At 51.0% G+C, this 15,988-nt stretch overlaps 6 protein-coding genes across 6 annotated transcripts; 2 read left to right on the top strand and 4 right to left on the bottom strand.

The window, feature by feature from the left end:
• Window positions 1–497: 497 nt before the first annotated feature.
• Window positions 498–1,189, bottom strand: P170DRAFT_437509 (uncharacterized protein). The gene is made up of 2 exons (XM_024849382.1): window positions 1,026–1,189; window positions 498–933 (listed from the first exon to the last, which is right to left on the bottom strand). The coding sequence occupies exons 1-2, from the start codon at window positions 1,159–1,161 to the stop codon at window positions 758–760; spliced, it is 312 nt and encodes a 103-aa protein (XP_024703073.1). The 5' UTR covers window positions 1,162–1,189; the 3' UTR covers window positions 498–757.
• On the top strand, window positions 778–2,595 carry P170DRAFT_465341 (uncharacterized protein). Its single transcript, XM_024852316.1, has one exon. The coding sequence runs from the start codon at window positions 1,227–1,229 to the stop codon at window positions 2,109–2,111; it is 885 nt and encodes a 294-aa protein (XP_024703072.1). The 5' UTR covers window positions 778–1,226; the 3' UTR covers window positions 2,112–2,595.
• Window positions 2,596–2,972: 377 nt separating this feature from the next.
• P170DRAFT_437506 (uncharacterized protein) lies at window positions 2,973–4,633 on the bottom strand. Its single transcript, XM_024849381.1, has 2 exons — window positions 4,098–4,633; window positions 2,973–4,007 (listed from the first exon to the last, which is right to left on the bottom strand). Exons 1-2 carry the CDS (start codon window positions 4,319–4,321, stop codon window positions 2,981–2,983), a joined length of 1,251 nt encoding a protein of 416 aa, XP_024703071.1. The 5' UTR covers window positions 4,322–4,633; the 3' UTR covers window positions 2,973–2,980.
• A 704-nt stretch (window positions 4,634–5,337) lies between these two features.
• On the bottom strand, window positions 5,338–6,802 carry P170DRAFT_426985 (uncharacterized protein; the record flags this gene model as incomplete). Its single annotated transcript, XM_024847750.1, has 3 exons — window positions 5,338–6,201; window positions 6,253–6,347; window positions 6,790–6,802. 3 exons carry the CDS (start codon window positions 6,800–6,802, stop codon window positions 5,338–5,340), a joined length of 972 nt encoding a protein of 323 aa, XP_024703070.1.
• Window positions 6,803–9,468: 2,666 nt separating this feature from the next.
• Window positions 9,469–11,071, bottom strand: P170DRAFT_510522 (uncharacterized protein). Its single transcript, XM_024854788.1, has 3 exons — window positions 10,526–11,071; window positions 10,035–10,431; window positions 9,469–9,974 (listed from the first exon to the last, which is right to left on the bottom strand). The coding sequence occupies exons 1-3, from the start codon at window positions 10,958–10,960 to the stop codon at window positions 9,841–9,843; spliced, it is 966 nt and encodes a 321-aa protein (XP_024703069.1). The 5' UTR covers window positions 10,961–11,071; the 3' UTR covers window positions 9,469–9,840.
• Window positions 11,072–13,162: 2,091 nt separating this feature from the next.
• Window positions 13,163–15,580, top strand: P170DRAFT_410062 (putative MFS multidrug transporter). Its single transcript, XM_024846828.1, has 4 exons — window positions 13,163–13,292; window positions 13,438–14,917; window positions 14,973–15,017; window positions 15,071–15,580. The coding sequence occupies exons 2-4, from the start codon at window positions 13,468–13,470 to the stop codon at window positions 15,361–15,363; spliced, it is 1,788 nt and encodes a 595-aa protein (XP_024703068.1). The 5' UTR covers window positions 13,163–13,292; window positions 13,438–13,467; the 3' UTR covers window positions 15,364–15,580.
• The last annotated feature ends 408 nt before the right edge of the window (window positions 15,581–15,988 follow it).

The following is a 15,988-nucleotide window of genomic DNA, read 5'->3' as shown; positions in this document are numbered from 1 at the left end:
TCTTGAGGACCTGTTCACGAGAGATTTTCGTTGAGGTTAGCGGGATTTCTTGAAGGCGAGGCAGAAAAACAGAAAAAATAATTGCGACGGAAGACCAAAACAAAACGGAAAAATTCAACGGCCAGCGAACAAAGAAAGCCAGGTAGCGGGGAAAAGAAATCAGCGTAGGGCACAAAAGGCAGACTGCTGTGTTGATGTGGGCCATCCATCCGGATCACGCTGGGAAGCGCGCCAGGAGCCGACGACGAACGCCTGGCAACTCACCAGGAAACACGGGACTGCCGCTGCTGCCCAAGGATCTCCGACGACCCTGGTCATGCGACTGGGGAGGGTTCATGTCGCATGTATAAGAGGACGAAAAGACAAGACGGCGACCACAGAAATGACCACGGCGGGGCCAGAAGGGGGATGGGGAGAGGAGGAAAGCAGGAAAGGGGAGAAGGTGATATGATGCTACTGCTGATGCGAAGAAGTCCGCGCCTGACCGGGGCAGAACCCGTGACTCTGGGCCTGGAAGAGCTCGGCCGGCGCTAGGCCCGTCTAGGCAAAGACGCCCTGAGACAGCGCGCTAGGCCAGGACAGGCCTAGCGCTCCCGAGGTCGCCTGGGCTGGAAGTCGATCAGGCGCCACAAACGCGGCCGGCGGAAGACCCGTGATTGGCCGGCGATCCCTGGGCAACAAAGTTCGGGTACCTTGATGTAATGGAGGCAGCTCAGACAATGCCCGAGAGACCGGCCTTCGCAGGGTCTCATTTCATCTATCGTCGATGCGCGACAACGATGATCGACCGCAGGATCTCCAAGATGATGGGGATATAGGACAAGGGAAAGAAAACAGGCAGTAAATCACACGGATGCAGGGATATGACAGTCCAGACGAAACGACAACAGGCGCGAGAACAGAAAGCAGGGATGCCAGGGAAAAGAAAATCCAGTCAGTCCTACCTTCGCGGTACACCATACGACGCTCCTGGCCATTGTGCGGATTAAAATTATGACTATGGTTATAGCTCTGACGATTATTAGGCTGCTTTATTTCCGCCTCCATACTGGGCCGCTTCGCCGTACCACGACCGGTCTGTGATACGTGATACCCGCTGCTCTCCGGTCGAAATGGCGCATACACGGTCTGGGGGGCGTAGGACATCGAAGTGGCGGGCATCGACGAGGGCTGGGGGTAGTGGTAAGCGGCCGACGGTCGCGGCATCTTAATTTCACCGCGACTGTATGGATCCAGGTAGCTTCGAGCCGGAGGGGGAGGAGCAGCCCCGTACGGACGCGGCGGCGGCGGAGCAATACGAGGGTCGTGCGATGTGCCCAGCAGAGAGGGATGAGGATGATACACAGGATGAGGTGGGTATTTGTGGTAATTCATCATCATCTTGGGTGGGCGGATTTCGGTTGCTGAATATTGGATCGAGCATAAAAAAATCTGGCGATTTCGTTCGGGCGTCAGAGGGGGGGAGAAAAAAAAAATATCACGAAATGGCGGTGGAAGTTCAGGTCGCAAGTGGGCGGCAGCAGCAGCTAGTTTTGACAACAATCACCCGGCGACAAACACGACTCCGACTGACGGGAATCCCAGGCGACGGTCCAGGATGTGGAGTGGGAGACGGATTTTGGCGGAAGAGGGCGAGATTGGAGAAGATGAAGATGCGACAATCCCCAAGAGAGCAGGGAGGAGAGATGTGGAGAGAAAGAGGAAGAGAAGGCAGAGGGAAAAGAACGGAAAAGAAAAAAGCAAAATCCAGAAAAACAAGCGCCAGAGGAACGGTGAGCGATGGAGAAAACGAGAGGGACATGCGACAGTCTGTCGGAAGCAGACGGGCCAATCAGGGGACTGCAGCGCTGCTAGTTCGCTGGATTCGCGACGACGGGGCCGCCGGGGCAGCGGGGAAAGTGGTGGATCCCTGGCATTTGATGGATTCATTCATTCATTCATCATGCATCCTGGTTCGCTCTGGTTACCACCACGGCAAGATGGCCTGGATCCGGGCCACTCCCCTTGTCTGCGGCCTCAAAGAAAAAGTCCTAGTCGGTAGAAACCCTGAAAACCGGCCCCCGTCGACTGCCGATGCCCAATGGAACACCAATTGGCATGTCTCGACCTGATATCACCTTTGGCGTTGGGCGCAGAACCATCGACATGCCGCCCGGCTGGCATGCATCGGCGACGTGTCATGCGGTCATCACTCGTCCTGCACCAGGCTTTCTTTAACTTCTTTAACTTCCTGGCCCTTCCTCACTACCGCTGACCCTCTGAATTAAGGTACACGGCCGGTTGGCCTTGTTACAGTTTAGAGTCTACACAATCTCCCGTGCCAGTGGTCATCCAGACCCATGATTTCTTTCCCTTTCACGAACAAACCTGGAATGAAGATCTCGACCCGACGGAATCCCCACCTTCCAGCGCAGATTGCCGATCGTGCCAGGCACCGCCGTCTGTACCACCGTCGCACCGCTCGGGCAGGATCGTTATTTCCTGTTGGTCGAATATCCCATAGTAATACAGAGTAGATTAACAACTTGAAGAAAAGAAGGAGAGATAGACTCCAAAAGAACGAAGGAAAAAAGAAAAAAATAAAACAACTTCAAGAGGTAATTCAAAAAAAAAAAAAAATAAAAATAAAAATAAGAAATAAAATAAAATAATCAATAAAGCTGCGAATTCTACTGCCAAACATGCTTTATGTGCAATGCAACCATGGCGCATTCGTCCATTCCGATCGAATCACCCTTACGTCGTGGCGAAGGTGGCGCGCCGCGTACATGCTTGACTTCGTCCTCCCGATTCTGGAGCTCCATCGACTCTCTGGGATTCCGTGTCACCTCTTCCGGCGGCGTGTAACCATCAGTGCCCGGCGGCGGGTTCCAGGCCTCGCGATGAAACACACCGGACATTTGTCCATACTTATGGCCGGGTTATCGTCCTTAATGCGGGTGAATAATATGATTTCTTATAGATGCTTGCTCGGTTGGGTTTATTTATTTCCATGGCTCCTCCCGTCCCTGCGTCCGATCGTAAATAGCGACCGCCACCATCCCCCTTCGCATTGCGTCCAATCCACCTCGATACAATCGGCTCCCTCGTGAACCAAAATGCGCCAGACGATTCGACGTAGCATCCTGGGGAGGCAGGGAATCGCCTCGTATCGGATGCGAAGCCCTCGCTGATGTGCGTTATGGACTTGAGTCTTGATCCGCTCGATCTGCTGGATTGAAAAGCGACCTCCACGGGGAGAACCAATTGAGTCGCGGAAATTGATCGTGACGCTGAACATTTGGAATGGAAGTCCGGAGGATGGTTCCTGCAAACTGCCTGACGGGTTCTCGGACTCCCGGGAGTTGTCATTCTCGGGATTGTTGCCAGTCGCATCTAAATCAGGTGACTTCTCAAAGAGAATGCTTCCATTGATACCATCATGACCAATGTCCTTCACAAAATCGACCTCCGACGAGGTCAATCCCGTGACCACGATCGTGACAGGCCTGGGAATCACCTGGACCCCATCGGTATACGAAAGATAGCCCTTCTGGCTTAGTGAGGCCATTCGCAGGACAAGATGCGGCCATACAGTCGACATCTGGGATTGAAGCCGCAGGAATAGCATGAAAGGCTGTGTTGAGTCATGATCAAACAGTCCCACGGGTTTAGGGCTGTTATCCGAAACTGAGGACACCACTGCAGGGTTCCTAGCATCCAGCTTAGCCATCAAGGGCTCGAGATAAACATGGTCGAGCGTATCGTTTGGACCGGGAACTGAGGAAGAGTCTCCCACAAAGACTTCATCGCCCTGTACCCAGACATCGGCTTTGATTCCAGCGCAACCCGCATTGAGTGCGCGGTCAACGGCATCCCAGTGCACTCGTGGTTCATAGGAAATGCAGGCACTCGGACGACCGCCGAACTCTGCAGGCCATTGGGCGAGGCCCACTTGGTCGCTCAAGTCTGTTGCGAGCAGATAGGATACTCCATATGGTAGATGTGCAAGAAACTGAATGACCATCCTATCCATCCGAGTCAGTAGGTTTTCATGGTGTATTCATTGACACATTGACAAGACATATTCCACCGCATGAAGAATAGGATGGACTTACAGAAACATCACGAATAGACACACCAACGACAAGCCACGCTCGGACCACCATCCTCTCACCGTGGCGTACCACCTCCGGAGGAAATTAAACAGTCCCGGCGGGTACTTCGTAGGGTAGGACCGAAGCGGGTGATCCTCCAGCAGCACCCACGCATACGAATCATAATCTTTGACATCGACGCGGTGGGTGTCACCAACGGGGGTCAATTTCGCGGAAGCGGCCATTTGCGTAGGAAAGGAGCTCCGTCGCGAGCTTGGACGCATCTAGGGCGGGCTTCCGCGGTGATCGACAGAGCCGTGAGGGAGGCGTGTTGGAAGCGGTGAAGCTGGTGGAAAGTCACGAGCTCAGCTCAGACGGTGCCTGTGGAAGGTAATACAGAATATTGGAGGGAGAGCTTGGCCCGGGGTGTGCAACATGGCGATGAAATAAATAGGAGAGCTGGAGGAAGCAAGCTTTGCGGGATGATGGCTCCGGAGCACGCAATTCTGGGTTGTGATGGTTCACAGGCTAACGCTTGCAGAGCTCATCAAGCTGTCACAGTAGGAGGGGTGGCTATCCTCTGATCTTTTTATTTTTCGTCTAATCCAAACATCAGAGAATATCATCATCTCCAATTCCTGCTCCTAGCATATCGCCACGATTGGAGCGGATGGAATGGATTTTGTACGGAGGTCAAGTAGAAGGAAGCTATCCATTCGGTGCCGTGGATTGGCCTCGCGGTGGAGCGGCGGGCGGCGGCGCCAAGACCTGCTAGTCCGGCTGGCCCCACCCACTTACGTACGTGCTCTAGTATAGAATGTAGGGTATAGAGTAGAGAAACATCCTGTCACTGAAAGTAATCATAGGAGTTATCGAAAATGGACGGTCCTTTTTGGACACTGTGGTACAGTTAAATATGCTCCCTTTGATAACCTTTCTTTTAGAGAACTAGCGTGCCATCGAGGGGCCATTGTGCAATATATATCTCGATTATATATCTCGGAAGGAGTACTGTCTAGTTTTATGGTTGTTCTCGTGGTCTTGTGTTATCCATTTGATTTAACACCTAATCATAAAAGATTCTGCTTGTAATAGAGACGTAGTTCAATGCATCATGCTTGGGACAGAATATACCGATTGTCGGCCCCGTTGACTAATGGCTATCTTTAACCAACTCCCAAAACGACCCTACAGGCCCTGACTGCACAATTCCAACCTCTGCCCTGAACAATAAGCTCCAATACTAGTTGTGTCACTTACACTAGCCATATGGCATCCACCGAGGATGTATCTGATCATAAATACGCTTTGCCCATCTTTCCAGCTCCTCCGTTGAAAACACAATCTCGTTTCCCCCGACAGGGGGGTCGCGAAGCATAATATCCCTGAAAGAAAGGCGAAGGTCTCGGGAAGCATGATAAGTGTTTTCGTTGTCGAGGGGTCTCAGCTTCACCTTTGATACTGCTGCGGGGTGGGTAGGATGGGCAATTCGACAGCGAGGACTGCGTTCGTCGGCTGGTCTCGGTTGCATTTTCCAAACCTCGATTTTGATCGTCCGGGGTCGCAGGTCCATGAAGATGAGGATAACGATGTTTACGGGGGGATGAATGCCTGTAAGCCACCATATAGCATCTTCTTGGAGCTCACTCTTATTTTTACTCGTCCCACATTCTATCACAAGGGTCGGGGCGTCGGATTCGTCAGATCTCTGGGGTAGGGGGCGTAAACTTGAGTTGGCCTGTTTGCATGTAAAGTCGCCCCAGATTGTGCTGGCTCCTAGCGGGTCCATTTCGTACTCGGAAACTCCAAGTGCAGATAGCTTGCGCTCGATATGTCTCATGAGTAAGCCATGACTCCTTTCGTGCCCGGTTGATGGTATGAGGCGAATGACGAGCTCTTGAGTCGCGGAGTCATAACTCAGTCGCCCCCCAAGCCTTAGTTTATCAAGCCTTGTGAAGACGGCTCCAGGCACGCGTGTGACTTTGATGAATTGGGCTCTACTGTACCCGAGCTCAAGGCTTTGTTGATGTTGCTCGGCGAACGTTCGAAGACCGTGTATGGATTCATATTCTATTGTCGGGAGTCGAGAGGCAGAATCGGTTGCCTCATGGCTTTCAAAGATTTTCTGATATTAGTACCTGTTAGTCTTAGGGAATGATACGACGGTTCTACTTACCAGTCGGTATTTATGACCATCGATAAGCGACGGGGGTAGAAGGCCCCGTTGAGCTGAAAACCATGCGAAAATGGAAGAGATAGCGAGGGAGAGATCTAAAATCTGACAAGGAGTTTGGGGCTGGGGACAAAAGAAAAGAAAGACGGTGATGGTCGAGGAGGGTGATCTCATAATTGCATCGCAACCGGAATCTCTGTCCGCAAGAGCCGCTTGGACAGCCACTCATTTCTTTCAATCCATAAATCGATCGTATAGGAACTGCGTCATCAAACCGCACATTGCCATGGGGTTTCTTGGAACTAGCGCAACACGATACCACTGCTGGGTGCAGAAAGGAGGCGACGGCTACTTCATCTCGAGCCGATTCGGCAACTTCGTTCCCAGGACATATGGTTGACAGTACGACGTCGTTGCACACTGACTGAGATGTGTAGATGAATTCGATAAGTACTGTTGTGGCGTTCACCGACGGGCTGGCATCGGTATGGGTTTTCAAATTAATTAATAACCCCAACCTGTATTCAACCTAGTACATACATTTCTCAATCATGACATGCACAAAATGCTTCTATTTGCTATACCTCTGGGGCCTTTATACTGCCGTGGAAAATGGATTTGAGCGCTATTATAAATTAGATCCTAGTCAGGTATAATACCGATGTAAACGGGGTGGGTGGCTATTACGGCACAGCAGTACAGGCAGCAGCAGCAATGGGCCGCGAACCATCGTACAACAGCTTATCGGTGCTGGAGCTAACATACACTGCCAAGGTGGCCAACCAAACATATGGGAGTCTCGAGAGGAACAAATGAAATGGCAGAAAGAATGCTCACCGGAGGATCTGCAATGGTGGGAGACACTCACGAAAAGGTTCAACCAGGTAGCCGAAAAACAGCCGGTACGAAGGCAAAGTGGCTTCCATGGCACTGCACTTCAAGCAGCTGCAGGAACTGGCAATGTGAAAAAAGTTGCGATGTTAATAGAGGCTGGTGCCGACGTGAACGATGTCGACTGGTTCGGACAAACGCCCTTGCACCGGGCCGCATACTACGGGCACAGCGCGGTAGTGAATCTTTTGCTATCCAAAGGAGCCATTACTGAGACCCTCGATCGTAAAGGCCGCAGTTCCGTACATCTCGCAGCATCAATGGGACATCGAGCGATTTTCGTGTGCCTTTTCGCCTTGGCAACCGAATCGAGTACCAGCTATACGGTCCAGGGGCAGCAACTCATCCTATCGGCGTCACGAAATGGGCATATAGATATTCTTGAACACCTGGCAGCTGAGGGATACAGTTTAGACCAGCCAGATGATGATGGTCAAACCGCTTTGTTCTTTGCTGCTGCTAATGGGCAAAGTTCCACAGTTCGATTTCTCATCGACAATGGGAGTGATATTCATCATCACGACCAATATCTGGGAACAGCCCTCCACCGAGCCGCAGAGTCGGGCCATGACCATGTAGTTCACCTTCTTTTAAAACATGGGGCCAACATGCTTGCAGTTGACGACAGCGGTCGGCTAGCGCTGCACTATGCGGCCTCAAAGGGCCACAGCAAAGCGGCGTATCTCCTCTTGGAGAAAGGTACACCACCAAATTTACAGGATTACTCGGGCACGACAGCACTGCACCTCGCGGTCTGTTCAGGAAGCAATGAAACGGTCGCCATCTTGTTCCGCAACAGGGCTAATTTCGACGCTAAGACTAACGATGGGCAGACACCCCTTGATTTCCTCCCACCCTGGTCACGCAACTATTCCCTGAGGGACTTGCTCACCAGACACATGACTAGGAGAGAAGGTGGCTCTGACCAAAAATCGGAGAGTGAAATTCGTGTTTGTACGCATAGTAGCTCTTCATCAGGGAGCTCCTCTCCACGCCATGAGAATTGCGCGGGAGCAGATGATGACAGCATTGTTGATGAGAAGAAGGAAAGCGACAAAAAGGACGGAGGTATTGTTGATGAGAACGAGGAGAATGACCGAGAGGACGAAGAAGTTATTGATGAGAACAAAGAGAACGACAAAAAGGGCGAAGATGCGGTTGATGAGAACAAGAAAACAAAAATGAAGATGTGGTTGATGAGCAGCAGTCTGAAGATATGATGAAGATGTCTAAGGAGTTACACAAGATCTTGATCACAACATTGACACTTTTGATAGTTGTGGTACTTGCCCTACTGGTGGTAACGGTGGTGGTTATAACGATGATGTGGACCATGCTGATTATGATGATGATGATGAGATGGACAATTACGATACTATCTTTGTCGGTTACAAGATAGGGAAAGCTGAGCACAAGGTAAAGAATCAGCCTGTTGGTTTCTGATCTTATGAATCTATTGCTGGACTTCCAAGTGGCTTGTAGTCAAATACAATCTCTTTGATCACTAACCTGTTCTTAGGGCTTGGTGGCTGCTAGGGTGTCCAGAAGAGTTCAATATGTAGATCTACACATCGTCATACAGTCCATAACTAAGAGACCACAAGAAATTAAAACCTATAGTGCTTTCATTTAAGATCATCTACTAAGCAGATTTATCAGTATTCAACTCCCAAGTCAAGCCCTCAACCCCGGCAAATTCCTCGCCTCCACCAACCCATCCAGACTCTCCCCCAACGGCTCCCACAAATCCACCGATCCAGTAAACACAAGCCTCCTCGCCTTATTCATACTAATCACTATATCATAGATCCTCCCCAGGACAAAGATAAAAAGGAACCGCGTCGCCTTCTACAGCGCATCCTGCTGCAGTCCCTCTGTCTTCGCCACGCGCTCCCATGACTCCTTCACATCCTCTCTGGACACCCACTTCTCCAAGTACACAGATACCTGCACCTCTCTGCGCTTCAATCGGTCCACAATTCGCATGCTCTCGGCGCGGCCCACTACCAGCAGGCTCTCGATTAGCGGGGTTACCTGGTCTTCTTCTGGGTGGGATTGTGTTGATGGGGAGAGATGTGTACAGGTAGTTAGGGCTAGGGAGTGATTGGGTGCCGGTGGCGCCGGTGACGATGGCTGTTGGCATTGTCTCGAGTCATTATTGCTTTAATAAATTATAAGCACAATTGTATTGAAGTAGGACAAAATGCTTAGTATATCTCCTGGTTGACAGAATCCATTATTAACCTAGCTGGTGTATATAAAAAGGGAAAGCTAACTATTGATTACATTTATAAATCAATACTGCTAGTAAATAAAGGAGTAAATTCGAATAAATTGATTGGTTGATTTCATGTTGAGTAACTACATGATCATTCATGGATTAATCAAACACCTTCCACATTGAAATCACAAATATCACATGCGCGGCGCTGGGAAATGAAAGGAGTCGACGAGTCCAGATCGACGCCATGTGAGGCCCATGTACTCGTACAATGCAGCCACAAATGGGCCGCGGCGGGCTGGCTGCATAATCATGCACTTATCCCTCACATTGTGTGTCAACAACGGGACGGCAGAGACAGCAGATCACTGGCCCAAAAGCTTGTTTCTGGGTTAAGAATGCGTTCTGTTCACGGTGGCTGGGAAAGGATGTTGATTGGCGAAAACGACGCGCATGGCCAATCATCCGTGTTTATTTGCTCAAGTCTTGTCCGTGGAATCCTCGGCAGATTCTGGGTCGGCGGCAGAATGAGGATCGACGACCCCTTGATTGACCGGGGCTGCGCTCGACTGAGTACCGCCAGCGGTGGAACTCATTTCGCTAACCTGACGTTCTATCATTTTATTAGCACAAGTGTCCGGATACAGAGAGAAAAAAGAAAGTGTAGACTTACCCAAGTCGCGAATTCGCTGTCGAAGAATTTGGTTTTCTCTGCTGAGCATAATTGCCTCGGCATGATAGAAAGCGCCCTCATCCCTACTTCCGCGTCGCGGACTTTCGCCTAGGCCTGTGATCCCTTCGAAGCCATCCGTGCCGCGGGGAGAATCGACCAATGGGCGGAGACTGGGCGAAGCGGCCTGGCTGGACGGTCGCGACGGTCGGCGGCTGGACAAGGACGAAGTAATCTGCGCGGACGGTCGACTGCCGCCGGCTGGCAGCAGCGGTGGAACAGAGGGGAGTTGCGAAAGCGCAGGGGCTGAATCATCAATAGCCGTGCTGTGCGACGACTGCTGCTGCTGTAGTTGTTGCAACTGAGTTTGCTGGCTGCGAATCATATGCAAAAGTCGGTTCTGTAGGATGCGCAAGAAACGACAAAAATAATTAGCAATTCTGCAACAATCTAGACTCTCGTGCAATGGCACGGTGGCACTCAAGAGATCATACCACTTGCGCCTCTTGTTCCTGTTCGAGTTCCTGATGCAGCTCCCCCAACGAAGGGGCACGTTGGTGATGCGGGTCCCCGGTGGCAATGATCGGGCTGCCGCCCAGACTCGAGGGACTGGAAGTCCGGAGCGCATGGTGGCTGAGGGAGGAAGCAATGGAATCACCCGCCGGGTCATTGCCATTGTTCGGGTTTAGATTGGTAGATCGGCGACGTTCCGGTCCCGACATTCCCGACCGGGATGGCCGACGAGGGATGTCGATGGGATGATTGCCATGATTGTGGTTGCTGGAGGTGCTCATGGTGGCGGTTGATGCAGGGGAGATGCCCGACCAGGAATGTTGCGAAGGTAGGGAGTCAGACGAAGTGGGGATGTTCCGTGGTTGACGCGGGGAGGTCGAGAGGGAGGGAGGAAGTGAGTTAATGTCAGGACACATCCCTAGATAAAGGTGAGATTGGATGAACTCTGCTATGGCCACCAGGCTGGACGCTGATGCTGATTCTAATTTAAGAATTCCCGCTGCGAACGGAGAAATGTCGAGATGAGAGAGTTGAATACTCGAAGTAAGACAAACAGTCCTGACTGGGACGAGAACCCCTCCGCTGGGCAGGCGGTCAGATATTCTGCCCGCCCTACTCTGGAGACGGCGGGCGGTTAAGGTCGGGTTGCCTCAAACGGCTAGCGTTGTTGCTGCTTGCAGCCTGAGGACGTCAAGGCTCACGTGATCAACGACTGTCCACTGTTCCGCGGGATTTCCTCTCGAGGAGAAAAGCGATGCATTCTTGAACCATCCTGGTGTCAATGCAATAATAGATCCTGGTCTACCCATCCCACCTTCCAATACATTCAATCTTGTGACACCAGTGGGGTCAAAGATCTCTCGAGGCTCAGCGAACTACACGAACCACTAGGCCTAGCCTGGGATGGATCGCAAATCCACCAGTCTAGGGACGCCTTAGGGTGCTTGTCGCTCTAGCTCATTGTGCTGGCTATTCTTGGATGACCACTTGGAACCGGTAATGTCAGTTTTTCTTTTCCCCATGGTCTTCCTGAGGCAACATTGATGCGAGTTCAATTTGTGGCTCATTATGATGTGAGTGGCACTTTTTGGCTTGTTGTTGAATAACATCTTGTCATGATGATCGCCACTTCAAGGTGAGTCTGACCTGTGGGAAGGGCCTCTTTGTCTTTCTGGTCTAATGACAGTAGAGACACGGAATACTAACATTGAGAATCAAACTAAAAATAAGAGAAAAACAGAAAAGGGATAGACCTACTTGGCACCGTTAGTGGTCAATGTCTTGTCTTAAATTTGCGCACAACTAAATCCAAAATTCACGCCGAATTCATGTCTGACTCTGACTGGCAGTAGGCCAAAAATTGAACTTTGATAAGCGTCGACTTTGATTCTAGAAAACATCCAATTACCGGGGTTGCGAGTTTCCCCCCCAATAAATCTTACATTCCCCCTGGCCACGATCATTTTGTTGCCAACGGATCGGGTCGAGGATTTGACGTCACTCCGTGTTAAATCGAGCATAAAACACGGAATCAAGTTAAGCACATCTCAACTTCTTTGTCTGACCACACCCCGGTCACTATGTAGTCATGGTCACCTAAACCATCTTTGTTTTACCCTCCCTCCGGCCTTTTAGGCTCTTCCCATGGCCTGGGGCAAACTCATGGCCACCGCGTCAACCCCTTGCGTCATGGCGTGCAACCCAGCAGCCTGCCTAGCCCTAACATCATTGACAGTCCGCACGGGATCGGCTCATTTGATCACATTTCATTTCCCCAGACATTTAAAATTATTTATTGCTTGTTTATTTACTTCCCCGAGAATCTGGCCAATCCTACCCTGCAACTCAATTCCCGCTGCAATTGTGGGCCTGGCCTCGATGGCGTCCCATACCACGCTCCCCGAAGCGGGCATTCCATCGAGGCTCTCGGCCCAGAACGGCTGATTCCCAACATCCCAGAGTGGAGATGCCGAAATCTTATGGAAGCTCTTCCTGTCGCAGTTTGCAGATGATCGACTTTGGGGTACGGTGGAGACTTTTCCCACTTCCCGCCACTCAGATGGCCGGGCGATGATGCCGGGAGATCAACCATCCCACGGTACCGGCTCTAGATGCTAGATAGATGTAGGGGAATGAAACCCTGCACCCAAAGATACTTTGACGGCGTGGCAAGTGGAATTGTCCTTCCCCTAAATGTCGTTGGTGTGATTCGCCATCCGACTGCATCCCTTCGGCCATACTACATTAGCTGCACATAGATTTCTCTAGATTTCCCAGAGGGGTTGCGCCACCGGCAGAGAGAGGGGAAAGGCGACCTGATCTTGGAACCTGATTCAAGAATGGAGCCTCTTGAATCATTACGCTGTATGCAACGCTAAACCCCACCCAAGGTCTGATTGGTGCGATCAGGTGCAGGCATATCGAAGGTGACCGGCGGAGGCGACGGAATCGCCGAACAGTCCGTGAGCCCATCCTCTTTCCCTGGCGGGGGTTCCTGCCTGCCTGGACCGGTCCAGTCATGGCTTTGCCCGTCTTTTTTCTCCCGGTTATAATCCTGGGACTCTCCCCAGACTTTATTCTCCGATTTTCCTTTTCTTCGTGCTATCCTTCCTGAGTAACTGTTTCTCTGCGCATCCCATCCTACCCTTCCCGCCTCTATCGTCAACCACTCTATTCTACCTTCTGTCCTGCCTACTCTATATACCGATCTAGAATCATCCTGTCTGTGCAGGAAGTTGACTAACCTGGGTAAGTGCTCTCGTTTCTAAACCAGGCAGCGATACGACTTCACCATTCGACTCTGCTCTCCTCCGGTCGTGCTGTTGCTTTCTTATCTTCCTCTTCAACTCCCAAATGACAAGAAAGCTTGGTCCATACTGACAAACCCCCATAGTCAGTAACGTCCAGTTCCTCCGGTAGAATCATGGACAGGGACAGATCAGACGACTCGGAAGCATCCTCTTCAACTCATACGGATGCGAAGGCTCCCCCCGGCCATGAAAAGAATGACATTCCACAGCTCCCCAAGTCCCGACTGGGCTTGGCTAATGATCCGGCAGCTGGTACCACGCTTCACCAGCTTGAGCATACCGTCTCGGAAAAGGTCGAATTGACAGAAGAGGATTGTTACGATCAACTCGGCTACGCATTCCCGGAGTGGCGAAAGTGGATGATTATCATCGTCATCTTCCTTGTCCAGACATCGATGAACTTCAACACCAGCCTGTACTCAAATGCCGCGACTGGAATCTCTGAAGAGTTTGGGGTGAGCATGCAGGCGGCTCGATGTGGTGCTATGATCTTCCTTGTCTTGTACGCCTTTGGTTGCGAGCTCTGGGCGCCCTGGAGTGAAGAGCTCGGCCGAAAACCGATCCTACAACTCAGTCTGTTTCTCGTCAACGTTTTCCAGCTGCCCGTTGCCCTTGCGCCAAACTTTGCTTCGATCATGGTTGGTCGCGCGCTTGGTGGTCTCAGTTCGGCTGGTGGTTCTGTCACTTTGGGTATGATTGCCGATCTTTGGGAGGCTGATGATCAGCAGTATGCTGTGGCTTGCGTTGTCTTTTCCTCCGTCGGCGGTTCTGCGCTAGGCCCTGTCGTCGGTGGGTTCGTGGAAGCGAACCTCAATTGGCGTTGGAACATCTGGATTCAACTTATCTTTGGAGGGTTTGTACAAGTCGCCCATTTTCTTCTAGTCCCCGAGACTCGAACGACGATCATGATGGATCGGATCGCCAAAAGCAAGAGAGAAACGGGACAGGACCCGAATGTCTACGGTCCCAACGAGCTCGTTCCCTTCCGTGAGCGCTTCTCGGCGAGAGAAATTCTCGTCACTTGGGTTCGGCCATTCAAAATGTTCCTCACAGAACCTATTGTGCTGTGTCTATCCCTACTGAGCGGATTCAGTGACGCATTGATATTCATTTTCATCCAGTCGTTCGGCCTAGTTTATGATCAGTGGAACTTCACCACTGTCACCAAAGGCTTGGCCTTCATTCCAATTCTCATTGGATATTTCATCGCATGGCTTTCGTTCATTCCTGTCATTCGAAGGAACATTGGGGAACGGCGAATGAAGCCAGACGACGAACATACGCAGTATGAATCTCGATTGTGGTGGTTGCTTTACACAGCCCCTTGCTTGCCAATTGGCTTAATTGGTTTTGCGTGGACTAGCTTGCCCCATGTACACTGGATAGGTACCATGGTATTTTCTGCGATTGTCGGTATTGCCAACTATAGCATCTACATGGCTACCATCGACTACATGATCTGTGCTTACGGACCTTATTCTGCTTCTGCCACCGGCGGAAACGGATGGTCCCGAGACTTCTTGGCCGGTGTCCTCACGATCCCTGCCACACCTTTCTACGAAAGTAAGAATTTTTTTTCGGACGTGTTTGCTTTGATTGCTAATTAAACTTTCATTAGATATCGGTGGTGAGCGTCATTTGGAATACGCGTCTACCATTCTCTGTAAGCTTTAATTCCAGGTGCCCCTTGAGTTATGAAACTAATCCGATAACTAGTTTGCATATCGTTCATTCTCGTGATTGCCGTATACGTGATCTACTGGTATGGCCCAACCCTTCGGAAAAGATCGCCATTTGCGCAGCAGCTGTCAGATGCACGGGTCGAGATCCAGTCTCATGGTCGCCGACTATCGAAAATCCCCTCTGGCTCGAGAGCCAACTCTTTCGCAAGGTCGCAACAGAACCTGCGTATCAGGAATTTCGGAAGCCGTCAGGGTAGCTATGCGGCATCCCGGCCCGCATCCCGGGGAAATTCGCGCAACAATAGTTTGTCCTATGGAGGCCTGTAAGGGTTGTTGAATTGGTAAACCTGAAGACCTTGATATGCCCGTTGAGCCTGAGGCGCCATCCTAGGTGAGAAAGATGCTACCGAAGGGCCAGGTTCTCTCTGTTGGGTGAATGGTAGCACTGTCTTTCGACTACGGAGGCGAGCCTTTATTTTGTATAAGTTGTTCAGTTGGAACATGATGGTTGAGATTCCCTTGTTCTTGGTCTTTGTATACTAGGTTTTGGGTTTGTTCCGTCAAACTTGTACTTTTCTTCTCATGTGTATGCATTAAATCAGGTTTATTGTATAAGACCACCGCTCTGGGGAAGTAATCACTCCATGTGTTTGTCCGAAGCAATCCGGGGAACATGGATCGGTCTCGGTGGGGAACCGCGTTGGAGAACGACGTCACAATCCCGAGGCGACTCCTCCAACGTCATCGGCTTAGCTCGTGGGTGTTCATTCGAGGTTAACCAAACATACTTTCAAACTTTTGATTTCTGGCTTGATTTACCCATCCGACATCACCGGCCTTCTGAAATGGTCCGAGAAAGTAAGTCCGCGATGCACGTGACATGGAAGAATTCTCGAAGCGCGTGATGTGTGATGTGTGCAGTAGCAAACACCATCCATCATTCAATAAGTCG

Source organism: Aspergillus steynii (assembly GCF_002849105.1).
Source record: "Aspergillus steynii IBT 23096 chromosome Unknown P170scaffold_5, whole genome shotgun sequence".
In the NCBI taxonomy this organism is placed as follows: domain Eukaryota; kingdom Fungi; phylum Ascomycota; class Eurotiomycetes; order Eurotiales; family Aspergillaceae; genus Aspergillus; species Aspergillus steynii.
Note: the sequence above shows the minus strand (reverse complement) of the source record. Positions and strands in the feature narration are given on the sequence as shown.

Excerpts from the sequence above, each read along its gene's own strand:
- P170DRAFT_437509 (XM_024849382.1), bottom strand. The coding sequence starts at position 1,161 with ATGCCCGCCACTTCGATGTCCTACGCCCCCCAGACCGTGTATGCGCCA. Across the intron at positions 934-1,025 it reads GGAGGCGGAAATAAAGCAGC|TGGATTTTCTTTTCCCTGGC; the intron begins CTAATAATCGTC and ends GGTAGGACTGAC.
- P170DRAFT_465341 (XM_024852316.1), top strand. The coding sequence starts at position 1,227 with ATGGATCCAGGTAGCTTCGAGCCGGAGGGGGAGGAGCAGCCCCGTACG.
- P170DRAFT_437506 (XM_024849381.1), bottom strand. The coding sequence starts at position 4,321 with ATGGCCGCTTCCGCGAAATTGACCCCCGTTGGTGACACCCACCGCGTC. Across the intron at positions 4,008-4,097 it reads TGTCTATTCGTGATGTTTCT|GATGGTCATTCAGTTTCTTG; the intron begins GTAAGTCCATCC and ends TCGGATGGATAG.
- P170DRAFT_510522 (XM_024854788.1), bottom strand. The coding sequence starts at position 10,960 with ATGTGTCCTGACATTAACTCACTTCCTCCCTCCCTCTCGACCTCCCCG. Across the intron at positions 10,432-10,525 it reads AGGAACAAGAGGCGCAAGTG|AACCGACTTTTGCATATGAT; the intron begins GTATGATCTCTT and ends CGCATCCTACAG. Across the intron at positions 9,975-10,034 it reads ACAGCGAATTCGCGACTTGG|AACGTCAGGTTAGCGAAATG; the intron begins GTAAGTCTACAC and ends ATAAAATGATAG.
- P170DRAFT_410062 (XM_024846828.1), top strand. The coding sequence starts at position 13,468 with ATGGACAGGGACAGATCAGACGACTCGGAAGCATCCTCTTCAACTCAT. Across the intron at positions 14,918-14,972 it reads TGCCACACCTTTCTACGAAA|ATATCGGTGGTGAGCGTCAT; the intron begins GTAAGAATTTTT and ends AACTTTCATTAG. Across the intron at positions 15,018-15,070 it reads ATACGCGTCTACCATTCTCT|TTTGCATATCGTTCATTCTC; the intron begins GTAAGCTTTAAT and ends TCCGATAACTAG.